General features: G+C 58.4%; 3 protein-coding genes across 3 annotated transcripts; 1 reads left to right on the top strand and 2 right to left on the bottom strand.

The window, feature by feature from the left end:
* Positions 1–8087: 8087 nt before the first annotated feature.
* LOC119095973 (uncharacterized) lies at positions 8088–10107 on the bottom strand (the record flags this gene model as incomplete). The annotated part of the gene is made up of 2 exons (XM_037218838.1): positions 10041–10107; positions 8088–9564 (listed from the first exon to the last, which is right to left on the bottom strand). A coding segment is annotated over exon 2 (1050 nt), but the record flags the coding sequence as incomplete, so codon positions are not given.
* Positions 10108–10189: 82 nt separating this feature from the next.
* On the bottom strand, positions 10190–14739 carry LOC119095963 (plectin; the record flags this gene model as incomplete). Its single annotated transcript, XM_037218827.1, has 4 exons — positions 14734–14739; positions 13294–13317; positions 10688–12775; positions 10190–10330 (listed from the first exon to the last, which is right to left on the bottom strand). Coding segments are annotated over exons 1-4 (2259 nt in total), but the record flags the coding sequence as incomplete, so codon positions are not given.
* Positions 14740–21642: 6903 nt separating this feature from the next.
* On the top strand, positions 21643–25959 carry LOC119095981 (peptidyl-prolyl cis-trans isomerase). Its single transcript, XM_037218850.1, has 5 exons — positions 21643–22131; positions 22696–22828; positions 24839–24983; positions 25137–25273; positions 25744–25959. Exons 1-5 carry the CDS (start codon positions 21737–21739, stop codon positions 25822–25824), a joined length of 891 nt encoding a protein of 296 aa, XP_037074745.1. The 5' UTR covers positions 21643–21736; the 3' UTR covers positions 25825–25959.
* Positions 25960–26703: the final 744 nt, after the last annotated feature.

The following is a 26703-nucleotide window of genomic DNA, read 5'->3' as shown; positions in this document are numbered from 1 at the left end:
CACGTGCTGTCAGCTGCAGGTGCGGCCGGGCCAGGCGTTCTCGGCGGTGCGGCTGGCCGGCGCCGTCAGCCTGCTCCGGCTGCGCGTGGCCGTGACAGAGGAGGGCCCCGGCCGGCCGCCGCACACCGAGCGCCAGACGGTGGAGGCCGTGCTCGGCGATGACCTGCAGCTGGAGCTGAAACGCCACCCGGCTGCGTCTGAGCGCGGCTACGCAAGGCGGCCCCACTGTCGGCAGGGGCTGGTATGTGCTGCACGATGGTCACGTCTTCCAGCCGCAGCAGATCAACGAACTAAACGAGTACAATCTGGAGAAGCTGGGCTGGCTGAAGCAGCGCGACGACGAGTACCTGATGCCGAGCGGCGGCCGGCTGGCGGCGGCTGTTGATGTCAGCACCGAGAGCTGCACCGAGCAACGCTTCCAGGTGAGCCGCAGAGCTGCAGCGCTGCACAGAGCGGCGGTTAGAGCCGTTGAGGGCGGGGGTCCAGGCGGTTACAGAGATGCACGGAGCAGGTTTTGCGGGTGGGTCATGTGGCTGATGCTCTACCATCTCGAAGCTGTAGGTTTGCTATGGCATGGCTTACATTGTGATCGGAACGCAGACAAATCACAATGTTCTAGTGTACATCCCATGGTAACCGAGGGTGTGCTGTAGACCTATTGAGGCTGTCCTCATGAACGACGCCTTCGACGAGCTTCGACAGGCGGCACGGTCCGTCTGCCTAGCATTCCTCCGCCGTGCTCGCATGCCACTTTCCATCACTGCATACCAACAACCGGTACTAGCACCAGTTCTGCCGTCCCCCGCCCGGAGGGGACAGGAACCCCCGGCGCCGGCTGCTGACCGTACACGGCCGTCGGCCGCCAGGTGCGGGGGGACATGCTGCTGGACAGCACGCTACCGCAGCTGGGTGCGCCGCTGCCCGAGCTGCGCGTCTCGGAGCGGAGCGAGACGCACGTGCGCCTGCTACCGGCGGCGCCCGGCCGGCCCGTCTGGCTCGGCCTGCACCTGCACCACCTGCAGCGGCTACACTACCTGGTGCACCGCGCCCGGCTCGCCGACTTCGACGGCGCGCTGCACGTGGACGCGCGCGCTGCCGTGCTGGCCGAGCTGCGCCTCTGGAACGGCTCGGGCGTGCAGCACGGCACCGTGCACGTCAGCTACGGTGATCGCGGCCCACCGCCGGCGCAGTACCGCTTCAGCCTGGTGGCCGAGCCGCGGCTGCGGCTGCGGCTGCCGGTGGCGCTGGGCGCCGAGCAGCGCACGGCGCGGCTCTGCCTGCGGCCCGAGGGCAGCACCGCGCCGCCCCTCTGCCGCGAGCTGCCCGTCCAGCGCCAGCCCCGCGAGACGCTTCAGGCTGACGTCCAGCCCGACTCGCACCTCACCGTCGACGGTCAGACAAACCCGACCAACAACGTGGAGCGGTTTCTCAGGTGGGCAGCGCCGGGGCGGGCCCCGGCGTGGCGGGGCGGGACCCGCGCGTGGCGGGACCCGCGCGTGGCGGGGCGGGACCCCCGGCGTGACGGGCCGGGCCCCGGACGGCGGTGCGTGGGTGGGTGGTGTCACAACACGGACGGAACGCGGTGCTTATCGTGTCGCTGGCCAGCAGCGCGCCGACAGATTTCGAAACGGGAGTGTGTTGGCACGCCCTGGATTGGTGCGCGATGCTGACCGGTGATCAATAAGCATCCATACTACATCGAACCGACTCAATGCGCCGGCCACGTGACGTCACGTGCCAAGGTTTGGGTAACGCTCTGAGTCAAAACCTTTCAATCAAGGGCGCTGTTGAAATCTTTTTCCGTTCTCAACTGCCAGTGGATAGCTGACGATATATATAGCATCATGGTCGATGTAAGAAGGGTCATAACGTCAGGGGTATTACTATTCCTTATTTTTTGTTGACAAATTACGTCTCATATTTTTACTACATGCATTCCTGGGACCAGAGACCACGCCAAACGGTGCTTATTGTTTGAATCTTGACCCCACCCAGCCAGTCATAAAACTAGATCAACGGCAGAGTTTTGCGGCGAATGTTTCATATGCCGCATTGCTCGACATGCCAGCGATTTTCAAAGTGTATGCCAATGTTTGCTGGATATCTAACTTTAAATACCACCTGCTATTCTGAAGATAAGCCGTCATCAATTTTAGAGCTCGCGAGTGATCGCGCCCTCTCTTCCGTTGCTTGCTGTCATTACTGTGTCCCTGTGTACCCTATTGTAGATCTTCACCAGCATGGTATGCTGAAATTAAATTCCTCTGCGAGCAGAACAGACGCCACTTTTATTATCCCCATCTCTGAGTTTTGCGTTTCCTTCCGTCACCCTAACGTGCCAAATGACACTGACCGATAATGACCTAAGGCCTTCGACCAGCCCTAACTAACTGAGCCGCTACCGTCCCGCCAGAGCTCTAAACCCGGCCACCTGGCTACAGTCGGGAGGCTCCTGGACCACCATCGTCGGCGCCGTCGTCGACTTAGTGCTCGTCATCATCGTTGTCAGCCTGCTCTGGAAGTGCTTCAGCTGCTGTCGGGCCTGCTGCTGCAAACGCAGCAAGACGTAGCTGAAGAGAGCGGGAGCAACGTCCGCTGCCCGGAGAGCCAATGGCGGAGTGGCACGCCCGACGACGGGCGATGACGCCGCGACACTGCCCGGGGAGGGGGGCGGTGACGCCGCGACACTGCCCGGGGAGGGGATCGATGACGCCGCGACACTGCCCGGGGAGGGGATCGATGACGCCGCGGCACTGCCCGGGGAGGGGATCGATGACGCCGCGACACTGCCCGGGGAGGGGATCGATGACGCCGCGACACTGCCCGGGGAGAGGGGCGATGACGCCGCGGCACTGCCCGGGGAGGGGATCGATGACGCCGCGACACTGCCCGGGGAGGGGGGGCGATGACGCCGCGACACTGCCCGGGGAGGGGATCGATGACGCCGCGGTACTGCCCGGGGAGGAGATCGATGACGCCGCGACACTGCCCGGGGAGGGGGGCGATGACGCCGCGACACTGCCCGGGGAGGGGATCGATGACGCCGCGGCACTGCCCGGGGAGGGGATCGATGACGCCGCGGCACTGCTCGGGGAGGGGATCGATGACGCCGCGACACTGCCCGGGGAGGGGATCGATGACGCCGCGGCACTGCCCGGGGAGGGGGACGATAACGCCGCGGCACTGCCCGGAGGAGGGGGCGGTGACGCCGCGGCACTGCCCGGGGAGGGGGGCGATGACGCCGCGGCACTGCCCGGAGAAGGGGGCGATGACGCCACGGCACTGCCCGGAGCCGCGGCCCGCCGGGTCTGCTGTTAAGCGAGGCTGTGATGTTGCGGAGAGGCGGTGACTAGTCAGGGGGTTCCGCGCCCGTAGGAACGGTTTCCGCTTGCGCGCCGCCACCGGTCGCCTCTGCCAGGGAATGCGAAATGGTCTGGCTTTGGCAACTCTTTGGCCCTCCAGGCAGCATGCGCCATTGTACTTAACACGCATTGTTCGCGGAACGTAATTTGCTTGTCATTCACGTGTCTGATGTTTACTTCCAGCATGGTATTTATGAGACGTGTATCATGCGTCCCACTATCATGTGGCATCACTTTGTTATTGGTACTCGTGTACCCTTTTGTGCACAAAATATGTTTATCAACGTGTATTTTGTGGCAATGGTGTATGGACGGCACGGAGTGAGGCGACCAAGAGCAGCGACAAGCACCGCACGTTTACCGAACAAATTCGAACCGGCGATGACAGCACTCAAGGCCGCACGGGTCCCCACACAACGCGTGAAAGACAGAACGAGAACGCGTCATTTACATAAACGATAAAAGCAGGATGCGTGACTAGCCCCACATGGTCAGGTACTCCATTTGGTCCCAGGACATCGACAAGCGCCCGTTTTGCATAAGTTCAGGGTCGCACAGACAGCACGCCGAGTCTCGGCTCATTCTTCCGTCAACTCTGGCACGTGACCACCGTCGGCAGGCTCCGCCGGCGCGGCGCACCAGTGCGGGCTGCACGTCAGAACCTCGCAGGCAGGGCCGGGCCGGGCCCGTCGGGTGGCGGGCGCGACAGGTGGCGTGCGGTACAACACCTAACACGGTGCACTGGTGCGGCACTCGGCGACACGGTGCACTGGTGCGGTACTCGGCGATACGATGGTGGACAGTAAACCCCTCTGTGATCACCGCACCGGGGACGGGACGGATCCGACTTAAGCTCGCAGCTCGTTAAGCGGCGGCGCAACCTCGCCACCGAGTCGGCCTCTGTGCTTGGACTGGGCGCCACGGAGACATCAGCCCGACACGTAGTGGACAGGGCTCGTCAGGAGACGGGCGGAACGCTCGCGCACCTCCAGCCAGCGTCGCGCGACGACACAGACACCGGCCCGACACGTACTGGACAGGGCTCGCCAGCAGATCCGCGGAACGCTCGCGCACCTCCAGCCAGCGTCGCGCGACGACACAGACACCGGCCCGACACGTACTGGACAGGGCTCGCCAGCAGATCCGCGGAACGCTCGCACACCTCCAGCCAGCGTCGCGCGACGACACAGACACCGGTCCGACACGTACTGGACGGGGCTCGTCAGGAGACGGGCGGAACGCTCGCACACCTCCAGCCAGAGTCGCGCGACGATCGCTCCGCTGCTGACGCACGCCAGCCACGGACACAGCACCGCAACAGCCACACACCGATCGCCTCGTGACTTCTACATCTGGCCGCCTTGTCCTGGTCAGCGTTCTTCAATCGCAGCACGCTGCAGCTTTCCCAAACGTTCCGGGTGGCTTACGCAGCGACGGTCTGTTCGGCAACCGGGTTACCTTTCGGTCTGTGCACGGCCAGGTCGATCTTGTTTGACTCCGCGCAGGGAGGCTGTAGAGTCAAGAGTCCTCTCCGGCGCCAGACCGGACAGTCCTGATCAAAGAGTCCTCTCCGGTCCCAGACCGGACACAGTCCTGATCCAAGAGTCCTCTCCAGTCCCGGACCGGACACAGTCCTGATCCAAGAGTCCTCTCCGGTCCCGGAACGGACAGTCTCCATCCAAGAGTCCTCTGCGGTCCCGGGCCGGACACAGTCCTGATCCCAAGAGCTCTCTCCGGTCCCGGGCCGGACACAGTCCTGATCCAAGCAGCCGGAAACTCTAACCGAGCGGTGTGATAGGAGATTCTTGTCGGCAAGCGTAGTGGGTCAGTAGCCTGAGGGTGAGGGCCTCGCGTCCAGCAGTACAGTGCAGCGGCTTTGAGGGCTCCTTGCCGCGATCGATCGCGTGTACACGCGTACACGCGTACAGGGTGTCCTCGGTGACTAGAATCCTCAATGACTAGAGCGGTTTAATATTTTCGATTACTGGAGTAGCTCGCTTCTCTCGCTGACTCGATGACGGGATAGTTCTTAGACTCCGACGTGCATTAAGCGAGTCTGGTGGATCGGCAGGCTTAGATGCTATACAGATTGACCACTGTGTTCAGGTAGTCTTTTTTGGATCTGTCCACAGCATCCCCGCTAAGCTGGACCGTGCTGGGTGACCTCGGGGTCACCGAACCCAGCGACCCGCCGCTGCCCCAGTTCCGCCAGTCTGAAAAATAAATGCCAAACTCATGGAAAACACGAAGACAGAGTACGCAAGCTGTAAGAATATAAAAGTTAGCATGTAACACAGAGTAAACCCATCGGCCGTCAATCCGCATCAGTCGTCACTGCGCATCACTCCCAGCACACCAGTCGGGCGGCAGTGACCCCCCAGTGCCGCGTCGTTCCCCGGCCCGGCCCAGCCCGCCTCTCCGGCGCACGTACCGGTGTCGTCGGCCAGGTGGCGGCGGATGCTCTGGTCGAGCTCGTGGCGGATACGGTGCGCCAGGCCCGCCGTTGGCGAGCGGGCCGGCGCCGGCCGACCGCCAGAGCCCGGCCGGCCGCCGGCCACCATCGCCTGGAAGTCGGGCAGCGGCGGCGCCCGCCGCAGCTCCGGCAGCAGCGGCACGGCGCTGCTGGCGCCGCCACGCGGCCATGTCACATACTAACGGAACCGGTCAACGCCGAAGCGTGTGATGCACGGCGGGAGGCAAAGAAAGACATACACTTCAGATGCATGCGAAGGGTCTTCCTGAACAGATTACATGCTTCGGGTGTTTGGAGTGTTGCTGGACAATGCGAACCGGTTGATGTGACGCAACAGAGAGGAAAGGGGGTAAACAAGTCGGCAGTGAATATCACAAAGTTCACACGAATTCAAATTACGCTGCACGCTACAGGGAGACGCATTGAATCAAGATTCGATAGCTGCCGTGCCGACGCAAATGTAAGGGTTCACACAGCTGCAAAGCACGAACAGACGTGTTGTGCATCCGACCAAGCTGCATGTCCTTTTCAGAGACAGATTTGTCTGGCCATCAAAGTTTTGCAGCCAAGCCATGAAAGCTCCGACAACCAAACACGACGTTAGCTTCGCTCAGCATTACAAGCGTTCTCAAACTTCGCCGGCCGGCCGGACATACCGTTGTGTTTCGAGTGGTTCGACGCAGGGCGGCGCCACCGGTCGCCTGCTGGAGGGCGTCGAGAGCACCTGGACCTGTTCACACTGCTGCAGGAACGTCTCCTCCTTCTTATCCCGAGCTGTAAATCGGCTGCCATCGGTCACGAGTAGCGCGGGATCACAGGAAAGGTCACGCCCCTCGTATGTTATCAAGTGACAGGCACATATGAATCGACAAAACACTGGGAACAGGAAAAGTTAATAAAGGTGATGTGCCAGTTATATTAGGCGGTATCCTCCATGTTATGTCCAGAAAGTAGTGATCACCATCTGGTCTTGTAAAGGACGGGCTCAGCAAATATCAACTTGCTTTTTATTGAGCCACATACGTGGCAAGTTGCAGCACCTGGTTCCTATCTGGCGCATTGCTTTTGGACACCTAAGCTCATTCTCTTGTAAATGTCCGGAAAATTTTGTTTTAGACATAGGCAATACCACCAGTGAGGGACACAGAACGTCTGTACATAAGACGAAGGTAACTAAAACATTGTGTCTTCAGCGGGCGCAATGCACTGAAGTTGTCCCGGCTGCCCAGTCATACAGCGAGAGGTCGTGCGTTGTGGTCGTGACGAGATGCAGAAAGAAGGTGCACGGCACGGCGGCCAGCTCCCGCTGGATCTGGGTGGCACACCGCCGCCTCCGGGCTGGCCCAGTCGGCCCCTGACCCCGTGACCCGTCAGGCCGAGGGGTCACCGGGGTCGCCGTCTGACCTGAGACGGTAGCGGCCAGCCGCACCAGCTGGTCCATCAGCAGGCGGCGCGTGGCCGTCAGCTCGTCGGCCAGCTCCTCCCGCCGGCGCGCCTCGCCGCCGAACTGCAGAACGCGCGCGCCTGAGAGACACATCACAGGCAGGGCAGCGGAAGGCGGCAGTCCTCCGGACAGACGACGACAACGCCGAGATTGGTACGAAGCTGGCTCACACCCCTAGTTCCCGTCGTGGGTCGGCAATGTCGTGAGCTTGAAAGGTATGCTGTGTCTGAGATGCCCGCCACTTCAGTGGCTTCCGACAACGCAACAATGGGAAGGAATAGTCTGGCATATTTAATTTTGCACAACTCATATACGTGTTGAGGAAAACATCCAGCAATAAAGACCTCAGAATCATATCCACGTGTAACGTTAACGTTAATGCGGCGAGCTCCATGCACGTTCACTGCAGTCCATCGATCAGTTGCTTTCTCATCAAAGGGAAGTAAAAACCAGTATTTGGAATCCAGGTGTTAGAACGTGGAACATGCGGCGTTGAAAATAGGGACAGACAGCCCTAAGACAACGCTAAGTTTCTGGCACGGCCGCTGACCTCATTCTCAATGATCCGCCTGACGTCCGTCTCAGCCATCATGGTCCCCGAGGTGGTGTCGTCGAGCGCGCGGCGCCGCAGCTCGGCCAGCGTCCGCTCCACCTGTTGCGCCAGCGCGCGGCCCGAGGCGTCGCCGCCGGCGCGCAGCTGCTCTAGCTCCAGCTCCAGTAGCGCGCGCCGCTCCTGCTCCTGGCGCATGCTGCGCTGCAGCCGGTCCAGCTGCGCCTGCAGCTCGCGCTCCCGGCCGCCTGAGCCGCCGTCCGCCGAGGGTGCCTCCAGCTGGCGGCGCATCTGTCGGTACTTGGTCTTGAGCGCGGCGGCGTGCCGCTCCAGCCGACCCGAGCGTTCAGACTCGGCCGCCAGGCGCCGCGACGACTCGGCGTAGGCGGCCTCCAGCTGTCGCAGTCGGCCGTGCTCGGCCTGGCGCCGGCGGCCGGGCCGGGCCGGCGCGGGTCCTACACCGGAGCAGAGCTCCGACGTGGTGGTCTGGCTGTCCGATGCCGCCTCGCCGTCCGTCTCCGAGCGGGACCGGCGGCGCGGCGCCACCCCCTCCTGCTCCGCGGCTGCGCCCACCCGCCAGTCGGGGAAGGTGGCGCTCGCAGCGGGCTGCTCCGGAGGGAACACCTGGCGGGCGCAGCGGGCCCGCGGCCGTCCCGGCCTCGCTTCTGACGGCACCGCCCGGCCGGCCGGCCCACCGACCTCCGGCGCCGCCCGCCGACGCCGGTCTGCCAACGTACCGCTGTCCGGACCACCGGCGTCCGCGTCCCCGTCGGCGGCGGCGGGGGACTTCATCAGCTGACCGCTGAGCTCGAGCCGAGCCAGGCTGAAGGTGAGCTCCTGCACGCGGCCCCGCAGCTGGTCCTGCTGTCGGGCCGCCCGGTGCTCGGCCTCTGAGAGCGCCCCCTGCAGCTGCTCCGCCAGCGCCCGGCTCTCCTCCAGCTCCCCTCTCAGCCGGGACAGCTCGGCCCGGCGGTCCGGGCCGCCGTCAGAGGAGCCGCCATCTGATGGTGTGTCACGGACCGCCTGCTGCCGTGCCTGGGCCGGGCAGAGCGTCGGCTGCTGCTGCTGCTGCATCTCCTGCACCGTCTTTGTCAGCTGGACGATGAGCTCGCAGCTCTCAGCCAGGTCTTGCTTCAGCTTAGCCGCGTCACTGCTCTCACAACGCAGTTCCTCCAGCAGCTGTCGCGTCTCCTGACAGGCCCTCCGACTGTCTTCCAGCTCCAAGTTCAGGGCAGCGACCCGCCCCGAGTCAGGGTCTTCAGACGTCTGGACGCCGACTTCAGTCAGTGGTTCGCCACGGTCGCCCATTCCAGTCGAGCCGGTCGCGATATTGTGGGTCCCCCGAGCTACCGCAGTGCCCAGTCCTGTGGCTCTTGCTTGTAAGCCCAGGTCGACGTGTTGGCATTTCGAACACGCAGCTCCAAGATCTTTCGTGGAATCTGCGCCGTCTGCTTCAATTAAGTTGTTATTTCTGACTGCCTGTATCTGCCGTTGAGCCGGTGGCGACTCGTTCTGGTATTCGACAGGAGAGTTGTGGGGTTCCGGTCTTGCCGTGGGCGCGGCCTGGCGCGGCTCCAGACCAGGATGAGGTGGCTCGTGATGGTCCGGCGGCGGCTGCTGTTCGCCTGCATGCGGGACAGAGCTGGGGGGACCCGCCAGGAGGACCAACGGATTGGTCGGCACAGGGCTCTGCTCTAGACGGGAGGCAGTCAGCTGCTCCTCTCGCTCGCGGGCCCTGAAACACGACACACGCTAGCAACGGCGACCACAGCAAAAGGACCACCTGCACGAGGGCAGTGAATAGCATCAGTCATCCAAACAACCGGCCATTTGTTCAATCGAAAAGCTTCCTGGCCCTATAGCACAGCTACGCTGTCCCACAAACCCAAGCTCGGGGGGTTCGGTGTTGGGAAATATCTGTGAACTTCACCTCCAATATCCTTGTCGGTGCCGCAAGTCGTGTAAATCGCGCAAGCCACCTCCCACCACCACCGAACGCCGCCTACCCAGCGGAACACACGCCCACCCGGTGGGCTGCGCTTCGCCCGCCGTCCACGGGAGTTGCTGTTAGTGGCCACCAGTCTGCCAGTCACCCGGCAGTTGGTCTGCCAGTCACCCGGATGGCGGGGAGCGAGGACCTTCGAGCACTGCTCTCAGCCCCCCCCCCCCCCTCCCCCCCCCGAGTCTCTGTGCGACGCACGCGCCACCCACCTGCGCCTCTCGTTGATCAGCTCGGCGTGAAGCCCGGACAGCGCCGCCTCGGCCGCCAGCTGGCCGGACTCCGCTGAGACCAGCTGGGCCGTGAACGCAGCCACCTTGGCCGCCTGCTGGCCGGCCTCGGTCCGGAGCCCGGACAGCGCCGCCTCGGCCGCCTGCTGGCCGGACTCCGCTGAGACCAGCTGGGCGCTGAGCGTGGCCAGCCGGGCCGCCTGCTGGCCAGCCTCGGCCCGGAGCCGGATCAGCGCCGCCTCGCTCTCAGCCGTCTGACGAGCGTGACACAGCTGGCGACGAAAGCGGACGGCCGGTCACTGGTCATCACAGGTAAGGCCGATGTGAGACGGTGGCCAGGTGGTCCTAGTTATGTACAGAAGACACCAGATGGCAATGGCGCTGAGTGCATGGTTACCCGCATCAAATCATTCCATAGTAAACCAAAGACCCGTGCATCGATACGTGAGTTCATGAGAAGTGGTGGGAAAAAAACGCTAGTGGTAAGAAGCAAAGCGACATCAGTCAACAAGTGTCACCTTCAAGTACATAATTTCCTTTGCGGCGCGCCAAGATCGACACGCGTGAAGCTAAATAAACCATCTGATGCCACATACACGTGAAATAATTGAGAAGAGTAAACGGTTTACCCTCTCCTCCTCAGCTGCCCGCTTCTCTTCTTCAAAGACCGTTTGCACACGCAGCAGATCAGCTCGTATCTCCGCCACCTGAAGCTCGTACTCGGACGTCACCCTCGCCAGGACCTCTGCGTTTGTGTCAGCTCCCGTAGTGTCCGGGCATAGCTCGAGCGGCGAGCTCGGTTTCTCCGCGGTAGACACATGCTCCACGACAGGCCTGCTCTGGCTGGCCTCCAGTTCCAGCTGGGCTTCGGCAAGCTTCAGTGTCGCCTCCTGTTTTGCCTCGACCAGCCGGCTTACTTCAGCCTCCGCCTCTCTGCACCTCTCAAGGCCTTCGTGGATCTTCTCCTCGGACTCGCGTCTCACTTTCTCCATCTCCTTCGCCAGCCGCGCTTCCCGGGCGTTCAGCTCGTCTTTGTGCTGCGCCTGCAGCTGCTCCTTCACCGCGCGCACCTGGGTGTCCGCCTCCGCCTCGAGCCGGGCCGACATGGCGGCCGCCTTCCGGCCGTACTCTGCCTCCATGTTGTCCTTCAGCCGGCTGAGGGTCGCCTCAGCCTTCGCCAGCGTTTGCGCGATCTTCACGTCCACCTCGGCCCGCACCTCGCCGATGCGCGACTCGGTCCTCTTCTGATACTCGGCCTCCAACTGTCCCCTGACGGCCGCCAGCCGCGACTCGGCCTCCGCCCGCGCCTCCGACAGACGCCGCTCGTAATCAGCGGCCGCCTCCAGCTCGTCAGTTTGGGTCGAATGACATTCTAGTGTGCTCTGGTATTCTTCTTGCAGCTCCTTACGCCATGCTGCCCTTTGCTTGTCTTTGTCGACCACCTGCCCTTCGGCGTTCCTTCGCTTTTCTTCCTCAATCACCGCTCGTAATGCCACCGCCCTTTGCTCTGATTCTGCCGACTGGCTTTCCAGCTTCTTCGTGTAATCTTCCTCCATCTCCCTTCGCATTTCCTCCATCCGTTTTTCCGCCTCCTGCTGAACCCTGGTGTTTTTCTCGCGCTCTTCCTCCAGCTCTCTTTGAACTGTCATCACCAGCTCTTCATCCTCAGCCACCTGACGCTGAACCCTCTGCCGGTGTTCCGCTTCTAGCTTATCTCGCAACGCTGCCAGCTGCGACTCCACGTTAGACTCACTCACAGGTGTAACTCGGCGACTCGCCTCCTCCATCTCCCTCCTGACCGACTGCACCCTCGCCTCCGCCTTGGTCAGCTGGACTTGCAGCTTCCTCTTCCATTCCTCCTCTACATCCTTTCTGGCAGTGACCATCCGCTTCTCTGCCTCATCGCGAGCCTCTGACAGTTGTTTGTCAGCCCTGTGCTGCCACTGCTCCTCCACCTCCCTCCTCGCGGCCGCTACCTTCTCATCAGCACCAGCAAGAGCCTCAGCCAGCTGGGTCTCCATCTTTTTCTGCCACTGCTCCTCCACCTCTTTCCTTGCTGCCGCCATCCTCGCTTCTACCGTATGACCTTCCTCCGACAAACGGCCTTCCAGCTTGCTCTGCCAGCGGTGCTCCTCCTCCTTCCTGACGGCTACCACCTCTGCCTCGGCCTCGGCCCGTGCCTCAGCCAGCCGGCTTCCCATCGTTTTCCGCCAGTGTTCCTCCACCTCCCTCCTCGCCGCCTCCACCTCAGCACGCGTCTCGGTCAGCTGTCCACCGGTCCGCTCCTGACACTGCTGCTCTGCGTCTCTTTTAGCGACCGTCGCTCTGGCTTCAGCCTCTGCTCGTGCTTCGGCTAGCTGAGTTGTCATCCTCTTCTGCCACTGCTCCTCCATCTCAGCGCGTGCGGCCTTGGCCTTGGCCTCAGCCTCCGATCGTGCTTCAGCCAGCTGGGTCTCTGCCCTCTTCACACACTGCTGCTCCACCTGGGCGCAGGCGGCCACCGCCTTGGCTTCAGCTTCCGTTCGTGCCTCGGCCAGCTGGGTGTCCATCTTCTGCTGGCAGCGCTGCTCGACCTCGGCGCGGGCGGCTGCCACCCTCTCGTCGACCTCCGCCCGAACCTGGCCGATCCTGGCCTCGGCCTCCCTGGTCAGCTGTAGCAGCTCCTGACGAGAGCTGGCCGCCTCCTGGTGCCGCTCCTGGTCGGAGGCGGCGCCCACCTGCCCGACAACAGGCGATATTCAGCTAGGCAACTCCGGACATGGGTGTGTGCCAATTAGCGGCTAACGGCAGCGGGCATAAAGCTGTCAGGTTCACTTAACAAGCATACCGCACGCAGCGCGACTGTGTCTTCAAAGAATGGCGGTCTTTTTGCCCACGCCCGTGAACTCGATGGAATGTAGGCAGCCGCAAGCAATTGACGCAACAGCTGCGCTGATACGACGATCGCACAATGCACACTTTAGGACCCCAGGTCAAATATCCAACATTGCGGAAGTATTTGGTCGGCCAAAACGCGAGCACCAACACACGAGGATGGACATTAGGCTATATAACAGTCGCATGCTCATGCAGAGTACGATGATCTTCGTCCCGCGACACGACAACGTAACGGTTTCAGGGAAGAAATCTCTATCTAAATTCGGTTATAGCACGGTGAAAGCGCACTTCCGTAAGACATCAGTGGTGTGCCGAGCCCAGTGGCCACGCGACGGTAGTACCAACGGGCCGGACGCACCTCCAGCTGGCGGATCAGCTCCGCCTGCCGGTCCACGGTCAGCTGCAGCCGGTGAGCAGCCGCCGAGCGCTCCGCCAACTGATCAGCCGCCGTCAGCCGGCCGGCGCGCGACTCAGCCAGCTCCGTCTGCCCGCCGCAGGCCCCGTCAGAGGAGCGGGGACGGGTCAGAGGGCACACACACAGATCCAGTCAGTGGAGCGGGGACAGGTCAGAGGACACACACATACACAGACCCCGTCAGTGGAGCGGGGACAGGTCAGAGGACACACACACAGACCCCGTCAGTGGAGCGGGAATATGTCAGGGGACACACACACAGACCCCGTCAGTGGAGCGGGGACAGGTCAGAGGACACACACACAGACCCAGTCAGTGGAGCGGGAATATGTCAGGGGACACACACACAGACCCCGTCAGTGGAGCGGGGACAGGTCAGAGGACACACACACACAGACCCCGTCAGTGGAGCAGGGATATGTCAGGGGACACACACACAGGCCTCGTCAGTGGAGCGGGGACAGGTCAGAGGACACACACAGACCTCGTCAGTGGAACAGGGATAGGTCAGGGGACACACAGATCCAGTCAGTGGAGCGGGGACAGGTCGGGAGACACACACACAGAGACCCCGTCAGTGGAGCGGAGACAGGTCAGGGAACACACAGATCCAGTCAGTGGAGCGGGGACAGGTCAGGAGACAATACACAGAGCACAATACACAATACACAGTCAGCGGAGCGGGGATAGGTCCGGGACACACACACACACGCACGCACGCACGCACGCACGCACGCACGCACGCACGCACGCACGCACGCACAGACCCCGTCAGTGGAGCGGGGAAAGGTTAGGGGACACACACATACCCCGTCAGTGGAGCGGGGATATGTCAGGGGGCACACACAGACCTCATCAGTGGAGTGTCGTCAGGCCAGGGTACATTCATACCGGAACACAACCGAATGACATGAGTGTGGTAGATAAACATTCGCGACTTTGTCTAACACAGGTTGTAGTCTAGATATCTGTCAATGGTACGGGTGTAATACATTCACGCTCACAGGGTTTGTACAACAAGGGAAGTGGGAAAGACATCCAATGTCAATGACAGTTGGGTATTTCAACATACATTGTGTGCAGTCATGTATGGAATGTGTTAAATATCGCCAAATGCAAAGGCATGATACAATCAGAGTTTTTCCAACGTACCGGACATGACAGTGCCAATGCACACAACCTGAGCCACAGCCTCCAGTCTATGAGTAAACATCAAACTTGGCAGCTACACAGGTTATTTACCATGCGTACTTTTAGCAGCATAAGACCCAGACATTATATTGATATGACGAGGGGGGCCGGTTGTAAACCAACCGTCAGGTCTCCCGTCAGTTGTTTCTGAAATAGTTTGAGACAGAACTACGCATGTTGGAACTTCCTGACTGCCATTCTAGCACATACTGGCGAGATTTGAAGATCCTGTGCAGCCAATCGTGATTTCCACCGCGATGTAGGGATACGTGTTGGAGGAATTATGTGACATTGCTTGTAGCAGTCAGGGTATAGTGGTCCGACCTGGAGCTGGGTGGCGCGGCGCTGGCAGCTACGGCGGCGCGAGCGCTCGCTGGCCAGCTGCCATAGCACTTTCCGCAGGCGAGCTGTGACTGCCGGCTCCCCTGGCGACACATATACCGCCGCCCGGTCACCGACGGCGGAGGTGACACGCATCGCCGCCTAGTCACTGACGGCGGAGGTCACACACACCGCCGCCCGGTCACCAACGGCGGAGGTGACATACACCACCGCCCGGTCACCGACGGCGGGGTTGACACCCATCGCCCGGTCACCAACGGCGGAGGTCACACACACCGCCGCCCGGTCACCGACGGCGGAGGTGACACACACCGCCGCCCGGTCACCGACGGCGGGGTTGACACCCATCGCCGCCTAGTCACTGACGGCGGAGGTGACACACACAGCCGCCCGGTCACCGACGGCGGAGGTGACATACACCGCCTGGTCACCGACGGTGGAGGTCACATACACCGCCGCCCGGTCACCGACGGCGGAGGCGACATACACCGCCGCCCGGTCACCGACGGCGGAGGTGACATACACCGCCGCCCGGTCACCAACGGCGGAGGTGGCACACACCGCCGCCCGGTCACCGACGGTGGAGGTCACACACACCGCCGCCCGGTCACCGACGGCGGAGGTGACATACACCGCCTGGTCACCGACGGCGGGGTTGACACCCATCGCCGCCTAGTCACTGACGGCGGAGGTCACACACACCGCCGCCCGGTCACCGACGGTGGAGGTGACATACACCGCCGCCCGGTCACCAACGGCGGAGGTGGCACACACCGCCGCCCGGTCACCGACGGTGGAGGTCACACACACCGCCGCCCGGTCACCGACGGCGGAGGTGACATACACCGCCACCCGTGGCGCACTCCGAGACGGCACGCATAGCACGTGCGGCACTGCCCTCAGCCGCCGGCACACGTTAATGCACGGCTCTATCGCAGGAGAGGCGGGACGGAACAAGTCTCCCGTCTCTTCTGAGAAATTGATTTGCTCCGATGATATTACATGACAAGAAGTGCATCAAAGCACACGATGTTTCTTACTTCACGCTTGACTGAAGGCGAAGCTCCTTACCGGGAATGCGCATGTACCACAGTGGCTTAATTCACATGGCGGCTATAGCGGTGGCTGATGAGAAAGCCGACTTTCTCTGGTTCTACCGGGTGTTTCTGGACTCAGATATTCCCGATGACGTGAGAAGTGTGTCTAAAATGAATTAAGTGGCGTTATGTACAGAAGACGATGGCAGAAATGAGGAGGCATGGATTGATAATATTGCTTTCAGTCGCATAACTGATTTGCCACACCATAACATACCGTCTAACTCGGAAAACAGGCCCAGCTCCTTCGCAGTACGGTCGAAAACGTCTTCCTCTTGTCGATCCGTTGAGCTCCCTTCTTGGTTTCTGAAAACAAAACTATTCACGTTTATGATTTCTCGCCAGACGTTGCACCTGCCTTCCAGTGAGGCTTGCCGTGCCTGGGAACAGGGATGTGACCAAACAGCAGCCGCAGAGGCCATGTCCCCTCTGAGCCAAGAGGCTTACATTAGACACTGGCCAATCTCACAGGAATACGGCCCAAACTCGTGGGAGTACTCAGTAAAATTTGACACGTGCCTCCCCCTTGAACGAAAATTTCGGCTACATGAGACACACCACCTTCGAAACAAACGCGCCCGCTCTGCAAGTATAAGTTACAGTGCCAAAAGTCCGGGAAGGTTCACGTTGCCGAAGAACACGCCCCCTGAGCGGACGGCGCGGCTATGGCAGTGCACAGCTGTGGCTGACCCTTCTGACCCACTTGTTTCTTGAAACATTGATCAGATGGTACCATTTAACGCCCCCAAGCAAGCTGAGCCTGACTTCACTCTTGCCTTGGAGATATCGACAAATCTGAAATAGCACAAGGCACACAAAGCTACGCACTTAGTAACATTAGGCCCATCCACGTTTGGTGCCAAGGTGCCGAATTTCTACGAGAAACATCGGACTTTCATCTCATTTCGTATCCATTTCTGACTGGCCTAGGATGAACTTGTGAGCAGCTCAATCTATAAAGCTTGCTTTGAACTACGCATCAGTCATGCCGTACAGTACTTTCCGTGAATGTTAACATTATTGCACATAATCCCCGTCGTAGCAGCAAACTCTCGTCGACTGCGGCTTTTCATAAGTAAGCTACGCCATGTTTTCAACAGCAGCGGATGGTGCGACCCACACTAACCACGAATAAGCATAACGTAAAAATTGGACTGCATGAGCGCTCCGCGTGGTCAAAACCCGTCGAGTTGTCGATAAATGTGGGATGGCCCATGGGAGCATAAGGTACAGATATGCTCAACGCGCTCTGCGATGGCTGAACCTTCATGCCTTTGCTTTTGATAAAGTGCCAACTTGAAAAAGTTCGCTCCAGCGCCCCAGTCGGCGCACAGGTAACGTGTATTTTGGCACGGCAAACGCACGGCAAACAGATGTTATCACATAGTTTCACTACCTCGGGTCGCTAAAAAAATGTGAGCCAGAGTTTTGGCTTCAGCACTTGGTGGAACGCCTTTGCCCTCTGCAAGTGGACTTGCGCAGGCAAAGGCTGATATGCAATCGTATCACGACCTTGCTATCGTAGAGTCGGCAAAACAGAAACCAATTTGCGGGGGCAATAATGGCTCCCAAATGAAGTGGAAAATTGCGTTTTATCATGCATGAAAATGGCATTCTTGGCCGCATATCAACACTGGAAATATCGTACACTTAGGTTCCATAATGGTATGTAAGCGGTCCTCACGGGTCTGATAACACATCACGGGCAACATGTTTTGGAAAAGTCGACATTTTCGTTGTCTGACATATCCTCATTGAAATAATTTGTGACTTATGCATGCGACTCTGGCTCTCACACTACAAGACAAGCCCTGCTATGTTTGGTAAGTAATGAGCTTCAAGAGTGCACGCAAGCCAAAAGACACCACGGCGGGTGGAAAATATGAAACGTTGCGGCTACAGTATATTCATGCCTACATGGAATTCTAATACATCAGGTCCGTTCAGTGATAGATGAGCCTTTATGACAAGTACTCTCTAAAATATGACATTATCGAAATATTAAAGACAGAACCCACATACAGCGACGTTTTGATCACATGCGAGGCACCAACTGATTTCAACATGACGATGGTTATGTCAAAAAAACTGCAGCTCACCGACATCGAGAGGTCATTGGGATGTCTTCTCTTTTTTATTTCGGAAACGTATTGAATGCTCCGCGAATTAGCAAACCAAGGAAATCACGAAGGGCTATGGAGAGAAACTCTGAGTAAATGGGCATTCAATGGATTAGCCCCGAAGAAAATTTCAGGCAAATCGGCCTGCATGTTTCACAGTTGTGTCAACGTCGCTTCAGACGCCGCGTTCATATATAAGCATCAGGTCTGTCGAAGGCGAGTCATCGTCAGGAAAGCCATCCAGCATCCTCTAACGCCGATCACTATATCCGCATCTGCTACATTAAGGCCACGTGGCCAGAGTTCGGAGTTCGGACCGGTTTAAAAAAAGATGGACAAGGCTGAAATACTATGGCACACACAACCGTGTCTTCACCGTACCGTAAGAGTTGCACACAACGAACGCACGAGGAAATATTTAAGGTTCAACTCTTGCACGAAGTTCCAGCTGTGAAAATTGTGATTGCCCTACAAAGACGTTCCATAGTAAGCATAATGTGCCACATTCTAAATTATACATGTTTGGGTCACTGTTTTATACTTACTTAGCACGTAGTGCATGCGCCGGGGCTAAATCATGAGGCCATGTGGCAATGACTGTCTCAAAACCAAAGCAGGCACATGCGGAGTCATACGTGAGGTGCTTAAACCATTTTGTCAGGAGTATCCATGGGCTTTTTTCCAAACCTGTTTCAAAGTTCGCACACAATCTACAAAGGGAAGAAGTGGGGCAAAAGACAGGAATATAATCGGTACGACATTCACCGCGATCGGGTAAGTATTAGCAGCCCATGTCAACTTAAAGTACACAATGCAGCCAGATTTCCATGCCATTTTTTAGCATACACTGTCTGCATTGGAATCAAACGCGAATAGAAATACAAAATTTGTGCATCAAGTATATCTCTCCGCAATATGAATGGTACATTCAGTGTTATATTTAGACTGACGCATCAGGGCATACCAGCACCTCGCGTAGGTCGACCATAATGCATCTACAATGCAATGTAATGTTATGTCTCATCCACAGCTACTGAACATACGACCTGTGGTCAACACAGATCCCCCAAAAGCCTATCAAATTCTTGTCAAGAGGTTGCTACAAAAACGAAGAGTGATGGGCATTGACTCCCACGGCGCCGCCAAACCTTCACTGGTGACAGTTCCGGTAAGCCAAACATAAAATAACGATACAATAAGCATAAATAAAATATACCATAGTTGCGACTGACGCAATAAAATAACGACATAATACACATAATTACAGTAACAAACGGCTTAGCTTGGTGCCCAAGCCAGGCTGATCGGTGGAGAATCCAAGTGTTGTAACACTCGCATTCTATGGAATAAAATAATACGGCTTCGAGACGCCCATACACATGACTTTGCTGCCATGGGTGGCAATCACCATTTCTTCGAAACGCGGTTGTACACGCCGCTTGCATTATTCAATATCACATACTGCACCTTCACGATAGGGGCCACAGACGAGCTGCACAATAGTTTTACATAGTTCTAATCCGCCAGCTGAGTAGCGGAAACTAACTCATCCTGATAATATGCAAGCAAGACACATTGTCAATAATCTGACAGATACGAGATAAGCCTCTGATTAATATGTCATTTTAGGATTCAGAGAGCTTGAAGGACTGGAAGGCATGCCGACAGCAGCAGTCCGCAACGCAGCTCAAACGAATAATATCTGCTGAAGAACTGAACCACGTTCTAGCAGAGCTGGAGCGGTCCGCCAGCAAGGTTCTGGGTCAGCCGTCAGCTTCGAGGCCAGACGACAAACCAGCTCTCTCCAGTTCACAGCTTCTCGAGCAGGTAGAGGAGCTTGAGCGCTCGCTGACTGACCTTACATCCGGCGCAAACGGCATGGAGGACCCCTACAAGAAGTGGGTGGCGGTGCGTCTCTCTGACCCGGCGCGGGCTGCAGGTGTCGGCACTCGGTTACCAGAGGTAAGCAGGCTGCGGGAGGCCGTCAGACCGGTGGACAGGTCAGCCGGCGCCATGGGCGGCAGCGTGCCAGAACTGTGTCTGACGAGGCCCACGGAAGCGGCCGGCGACTTCTGGGTCACCGCCAGAGAGACACAAGCCTCGCCGCGACAGGTCGCGCCATACGTGACCATCAATAATGAGAAAATACCCATTGCGCTCAACCAGTATACGGTGCAGGCTAGGCAGAAAGCCATGCGCGACGCCCAAGAATTTCAGGAAGCCATGGAGTCAGAACAAAGTAAAATGACATCCGCTAATGATACCAGCAAAGATGGTCAAACTGATCCGGAGTCCAGCATACAGGAGACCTCGGGTGGGCACAAGAAACTTGGTCGCAAACAAAGGTCGGATTTACCAGCGCAGGAATCGACTGCCGAAAGTCAGGGACAATGTGCTAAATCAACCGATTCAAGCAGCCAGCATGAAAAAACATCTAAGCGTAAAAACGCACAACACAGAATGCTTTCAGTGAATCCCGATGATCATATGACATCAGAAATGCAGAGGAGTTCGAAAAAATCATCGAGAAAAACCGAAAAAGAATCCAAGACAAAAACAGATGGGGCGAGGGCAGAAAAGGAAAGGAAGGGTTTATTAAAGGTAAGCACGACGACAAGCGCCGGTGAGGAAGTGAAGCCGGAAAGCGAAAATAAACCGGACGCAAAGTTCAGGACGCAAGGCAGTAAAAGTCCACGAACAGATACATCGAGGGAAAACCATTCTGACACTGAAGTAGAGACGACGGAGCGAAAGAAAAAGATAAATAAACTAACTGATCATCATGACAAGAGGGCCTCTTGCTCAGAAAATTCCCAAGCTGTCAAAATATTTTTCAAGAGGAAGCCAAAGAACCCTCAGATTCGGTATGTCGAGCTTGCTGAGAGAAGCACGCAAACACTCCATCAAACGCAGAGCGAAACCGGAGCCCCCCATGCTGCCCGAAAGTCGGCATCCCAACACACCAGAGCCAAAGGCGTACCAGATCAAGGTCAGGAACAGTACGGTCGCTCCAAGAGCGAACACGCCATTCTATGGGGCGGCAGCCGACCGGCCAACCAGCGAGTGGCCAAGCTGAGTGTGCCGCAGAAGAATGTCGGCACCAGCTCTGACCCGGCCCTGGCGCGGGCCGGGCTCCGCCAACCCGTCAAAAGCGAGACCAAGGTGCTCCCAATACGAAACCGCGCCCGCTCGCCGTCGCCGGCGGTCCGCGTTACCAACGAAACGGTGCGCCGCAACCTGTCGCCAGCGCGCAAACCATCGCCGCCGCGAAACACATCTCCCGCGCGCGGGCCGTCCCCAGCCCGTAACCAGGCACCGCCAAAGCCAAGCCCGCCAAAGCCAAGCTCGCCAAAGCCACGCAATGCACCGGCGGCGCGTCGGGCGGCGTCCGGGACGCCCCGCAGCCAGCGCAGCCCGCGCTCCGCCCAGGAGGGCCGCAGGGTGACCATTTCGACGCCGGTGCCGCTGTCGTCGGCGCTGCGGCCCGGCAGCCGCGGCAAGGCGTCGACGCGCCAGCGGCCGCCGGAGCCGCCGCGGCGGCGGGCGGTGCGCGCCCGCGGCAAGGTCAAGGAGCCGGCCGGTCACCTGTCGCGCGGCAACGCGGCCAACATCATCACCACGCCCGGCGCCAGCTCGATGCCAAAGACGCCCCTGCAGGACAGCTGCGTCATGTGCACCAGCGACCAGTCGCCGAAGAACCGGACCGAGCGGGTGCGGCGCGTCATCCACCGAGTGACGGCCGTCATCGACGCCAGCCCCGACTCGTCGCCGGTGGCCAGCCCGAGCCAGAGTCCGTCGCCGGCGAGCGGCGCCGCCCGCAGCGGCCGCCGCCACCGCCACCTGCTGACGAGGATCGACGCTCTGGCCACGCCACGCCGCCGCTACAGCGAGCAGGCCGACAACCAGGTGCGCGCGGTGCGGCCGACCTGGCGCCAGGCGCCCGGCGAGCTGTACCAGCGCGCCATGCGCGGCGCTGCCTGCCGCAGCTGCAACATCGTGCGCACGCCCTCGCCGCTCTCCGCCAACCCTTTGTGAGTCGGGCCGCGGGACAGGGTAAACAGCGGCAGGTAGGCTACGTCGTAGCAGCACATCAAATGCTCACTTACATCCAGGTTCTAGGTGTAGATTTTTTAACGATACACTGGTCTGGTGAAATGGAATTTGTCATCCTAAAACAAAGAAGGGAGACTGATACAAAACGCCAACTATCTCAAATGGGGCCGACTGTTGCTAGCAAGTAGCCTGCATTTAAACCACAGTTCTTGATTCTCGTTTTTTCAGGCGAACCATCAATTGCGACTTTTTCCTTTTGGCACTTGTACGCGGTGTAGCGCGTGCCGTGTCGTGTTTCGCTCTGTAACCGCCGCTGACGGCTGTCCCGGCACGCAACCCGTCCACCTCTGCTGTAACTCCCGCCGACGGCTGTCCCGGCACGCAACCCGTCCACCTCTGCTGCAACTCCCGCCGACGGCTGTCCCGGCACGCCACCCGTCCACCTCTGCTGTAACTCCCGCTGACGGCTATCCCGGCACGCCCCCCGTCCACCTCTCCTGAAGCCCCCCTGACGGCTGCCCCGGCACGTCGCCTGCCCGCAGCGCGTTCATGGACATTGAGGCGGACGGCCGCCAGCTGGGTCGGCTGACCATCTTGCTGCGGGCCGACCTGGCGCCGCGCACCGTCGAGAACTTCCGCTCGCTCTGCACCGGCGAGTACGGCTTCGGCTACAAGGTGAGCGTCGGCGCCGCCAGCTGCCGTAGGCAGTGTCCGGCATCCAGCCAACATCGCGACGCTGTTGTCGGCTCGAGTCTTCATGCTGAGTTCAGACGTAGTCTTTTGCTCAAACCGCAAAGCGGGGATAACTGTTTCTTAACAGCAGGCAAAGCTTTCCAAGGGTGGGACCTGGTCGTTTTAGGGTGATGCAGCTCCATTCCCAACATGACTTGAGATTAACGTCGGGTATGCGATGTTGCTTGGAGAGAATGGGTTAACAGGGCACGGTTGCACCACAACTTGTTTGGTGAACTTCTGCTCATCTGTCTTGCAATTAATGCAGATCTACCAGTATCTTCTTCCTTGGTCAAATTTTCTCAACGAATAGTTCGTCACCAAATGAATATATTTCAAACAGATCTCATGAATGACGTCGAAAACCCCAACGAAATTGACATCAAAATAGCCTACAGCAGCCTGCAATGCTTACGCTGCGTTAAAACGTGACATGCCTCTTGAATACGCTGAGTCAGGTTCAAAGTACTTTATCAGCCAAGAGGAGCATATGTTAGCCACGTTACGGTGCAATGCGCATCTTGAATTCAGTAGTTTACCACAAGCAATACGTCATGTACGGCGCGGGACGAGCGAGGCCAAAAATAGACGGGAGAGTTCCCAGCTGTTGGGTATGTCCATACCGCCAAAAGCTAAGCCAGTGAAGCCCCACATCCTTGGCAGTCGATGTCAATAGCACTATCAGTGTGCTGGAAAGTCTGCTTTCATTAAAATCTAACAGGCGGCGGCACACTCTTGCGGCATTCCCGCGCCTATCCACGAATAATGATTGCCAATGGCGGGCTACAAGTGTAGTCAGGCTTGGCGATTCTAATCGCGGACACCGATGGGTTTGCAATGATTTACGGCCTTGCAAACGTAACCGAATCACTGCAAAAACATGAAAATTCGGAGTGAATATTGTCAAATAAAAGGTCTACACACCTGCGTAGTTAGAACCGCTGCCGGGTTCACCACTGCCTATCCCATGGGCTGGACAGTTTTCAGATCCTCCAGCCAGTTACAGCCGGTGCGCTTGCCTACAACGAGCAGTTTGCTTCACGTCTTCATCTGCTCGAGTTGTTGAGATCTGACACCAAAATTAATTACTCAAGCTGCTACCAATGACGTCGCAAGTGCCTCCGTCATACATAAGTGACTATCCTCCCACCCGTAGCTGTTGTGGCGCACCTACCTCTGACCTCATAGGTTACAACTTGTGGACAGATGTTGGTAATGGAAAACGCTGACCCAGTCCTTACAAACGCTCCGTAACAGGTGGACCTACGGTTTGCACGCAACCGCGCGATCGGGAGCACGCGTCGACTCACATTGCTGTATATACCGTTTGCCGTGTTCTCCTCCGCCAGAATGCGCTTGTCCTGTATCGCTGCGACGCCAGATCATCCAAATATCAACCCAATTTCGTCCCGTGGTCTTCAATTTTGTTTTTCTCTTTTTGAAAATTGTGTCCTTTCTGTGCTAATAATACAACGGGTCATGTGAAATCAGAGATATTGCAATCTTGAAGGAAATGCTCGTCTGATCAGAGGTCGCGAGCGAATACTCACTGACTAATGTATCACGTTTCAATAACTGGTCTCCTGATGTCGGAAATTGTATAAACCTGCAACTGGTGTTTGCCAAGATCTTAGAGTTCAGAAAGCGGCATGTCCGGCGTGAAAGCGTCATAAGGAAGCATGAATGCTTGATTGGATAGGTCAATTGGATAGGCATTTTACAATAGTTCAAATTCCTTCTCAATTCGAAACACAATCAGAGTGCCATGTGACCGACGCGTCCAGAGAACGATAATGTCATGAGAGTGCTCTGATCTGATATGATCTGATGATCTGATGCTAATCAAGGATGAGCGTGTTGCGCACCAGCCGCGTGCCGGCCGTCGCTGACAGCACCAGCGCGCCGGTGTGCGGCGGTCTCCCACCACTGACCCATCCCCCTCCCCTTCCGCAGGGCACGCTGTTCCACCGGGTGATCCCGCGCTTCGTCTGCCAAGGCGGTGACGTCACATTCGGCGGCCGCAACAGGCAGGCGCCGCTCTCCATCTACGACCGGCTGTTTGAGGACGAGAGCTTCGAGATGAACCACAGCGAGCCAGGTGCGCACGTGCTCATCGCCGCTCTCTCCACTGGCACCCGAGCCGTCTGTGCTCTGCTCCGTCTGCTGGCCAGACGGTGACGGGTGTTTCGCGCTCCCCCGTGTGTCAGCTCCCCTGCTGATGAGTCCGTGTTCACGACGGTTCGTGCCGCAGGCGTTGTGTCCATGGTGAACAACGGGCCCAACACCAACGGCACGCAGTTCTTCATCTGCGCCGCCAAGATCACCTGGCTGGACGGCAAGAACGTGGCGTTCGGTCTTGTCACAGACGGACTGCAGGTGCTCAGAAAGGTCAGTAGCGCCGGCGCCGAGGCGTCCGTCTGTGCGTGCGTGCGTGCGTGCGTGCGTGCGTGCGTGCGTGCGTGCGTGCGTGCGTGCGTGCGTGCGTGCGTGCGTGCGTGCGTGCGTGCGTGCGTGCGTGCGTGCGTGCGTGCGTGCGTGTGTGTGTGTGTGTGTGTGTGTGTGTGTGTGTGTGTGTGTGTGTGTGTGTGTGTGTGTGGCGGGGAGGGGGGGGGGCTCATGCGCGGCTCGAGAGCCACGCAGCCAGAGAGATGAGAACGTTCGGCAGAAGCGAATGGCATGTAACCGAGGTGTTTGATCTCACGCTCGGAAGGCGCTCTGCGGGCTTGGTGACTGAACCGAGGAACAAAGCAGGCGAGAACGTGTTCAGCGCCAGCTCCTCTGGACATCAGATGTTCTATAACCACGATAGCTATCAGCCTGTTGCACGACTCGCTGACAGCCGCTCGTTCCGTTTTCAGATCGAGGCCCTGGGCACATCTCAAGGCGTGCCTCTGAAGCGCATCGTTGTACACAAATGCGGACAAATCGTCAACGACTGAGCAGATCACGTCGTTAAGCTGCAGTCGCTGAAAGCCACTATCACTGTGGGAGGTCCTCAGAAAACCGTTTGGTTGGTCGCGTCCTGTCCCGCGCTATAAATGCGAAAATAAATTAGAAGCGGAGCATCCTGGGAGGCATGGTCAGTATATCCATCACATCGAAGGCGATCGCTAAGCATAGTCTCCGAGGCCACTAACAGACGCATGCGTCCAAACTTCCTCCGCTGCCTGGCGTACAAAAATTTTCCATGGTACGACGTTGGCCGAGAATTTGACATCTGAACGTCTGATCAAATGCAGCGAGGCCGAAGGAGGAGGCTCGCCACCCAGGAGAGATGTAATGGGGTATACAGCCATAACGATAATAGCCTTTAGTCATCGCGGCATAAGAAACGGCCGTTTCAACTCATACTCCCCACAATGTAACGGATAGCAGTGCTTTATCAGAAACAAGTATCCATGTACATTTAGCGAAAATTTTCAGAGGCACGACCACAATGTACATACCCTACTCGAACCAGTAGCCGGTTGAGAACGTCAACAAGCCGGAGCTGGTATGGCTGTCGACGTAATCGGTACCACAGTGGGGTATTGAGTCCGCTGACAAGCCAAAGGCGTACCGATAACGTAAGCATAATGCGACACGTAGCTTTGAAATAGGAAGTCGTATTGCGACTGGCTGATGTTCACCTGTCTTTGCTTGGGTCTAGCAGGCCTAGGCCCAAGAGGAATGTCAGATGCAATATGCCCGACTCATTCTTTCAAAGATTCTGCAGCGCGATACGAATTTGTGGGGGAAAAAATGCACACCAGCGAAACAGCACAGCCATGGCGTGGTTTAATAAGACATCGGCACAACTGCAACCTTTGACTACTTGG

Source organism: Pollicipes pollicipes, unplaced genomic scaffold (genome assembly GCF_011947565.3).
Source record: "Pollicipes pollicipes isolate AB1234 unplaced genomic scaffold, Ppol_2.1 Scaffold_1801;HRSCAF=2106_pilon_pilon_pilon, whole genome shotgun sequence".
In the NCBI taxonomy this organism is placed as follows: Eukaryota; Metazoa; Arthropoda; class Thecostraca; order Pollicipedomorpha; family Pollicipedidae; genus Pollicipes; species Pollicipes pollicipes.
This window is presented reverse-complemented; position numbering and strand designations above follow the sequence as displayed.

Excerpts from the sequence above, each read along its gene's own strand:
- LOC119095981 (XM_037218850.1), top strand. The coding sequence starts at position 21,737 with ATGCCAAAGACGCCCCTGCAGGACAGCTGCGTCATGTGCACCAGCGAC. Across the intron at positions 22,829-24,838 it reads AGTACGGCTTCGGCTACAAG|GGCACGCTGTTCCACCGGGT; the intron begins GTGAGCGTCGGC and ends CCCCTTCCGCAG. Across the intron at positions 24,984-25,136 it reads GATGAACCACAGCGAGCCAG|GCGTTGTGTCCATGGTGAAC; the intron begins GTGCGCACGTGC and ends TTCGTGCCGCAG.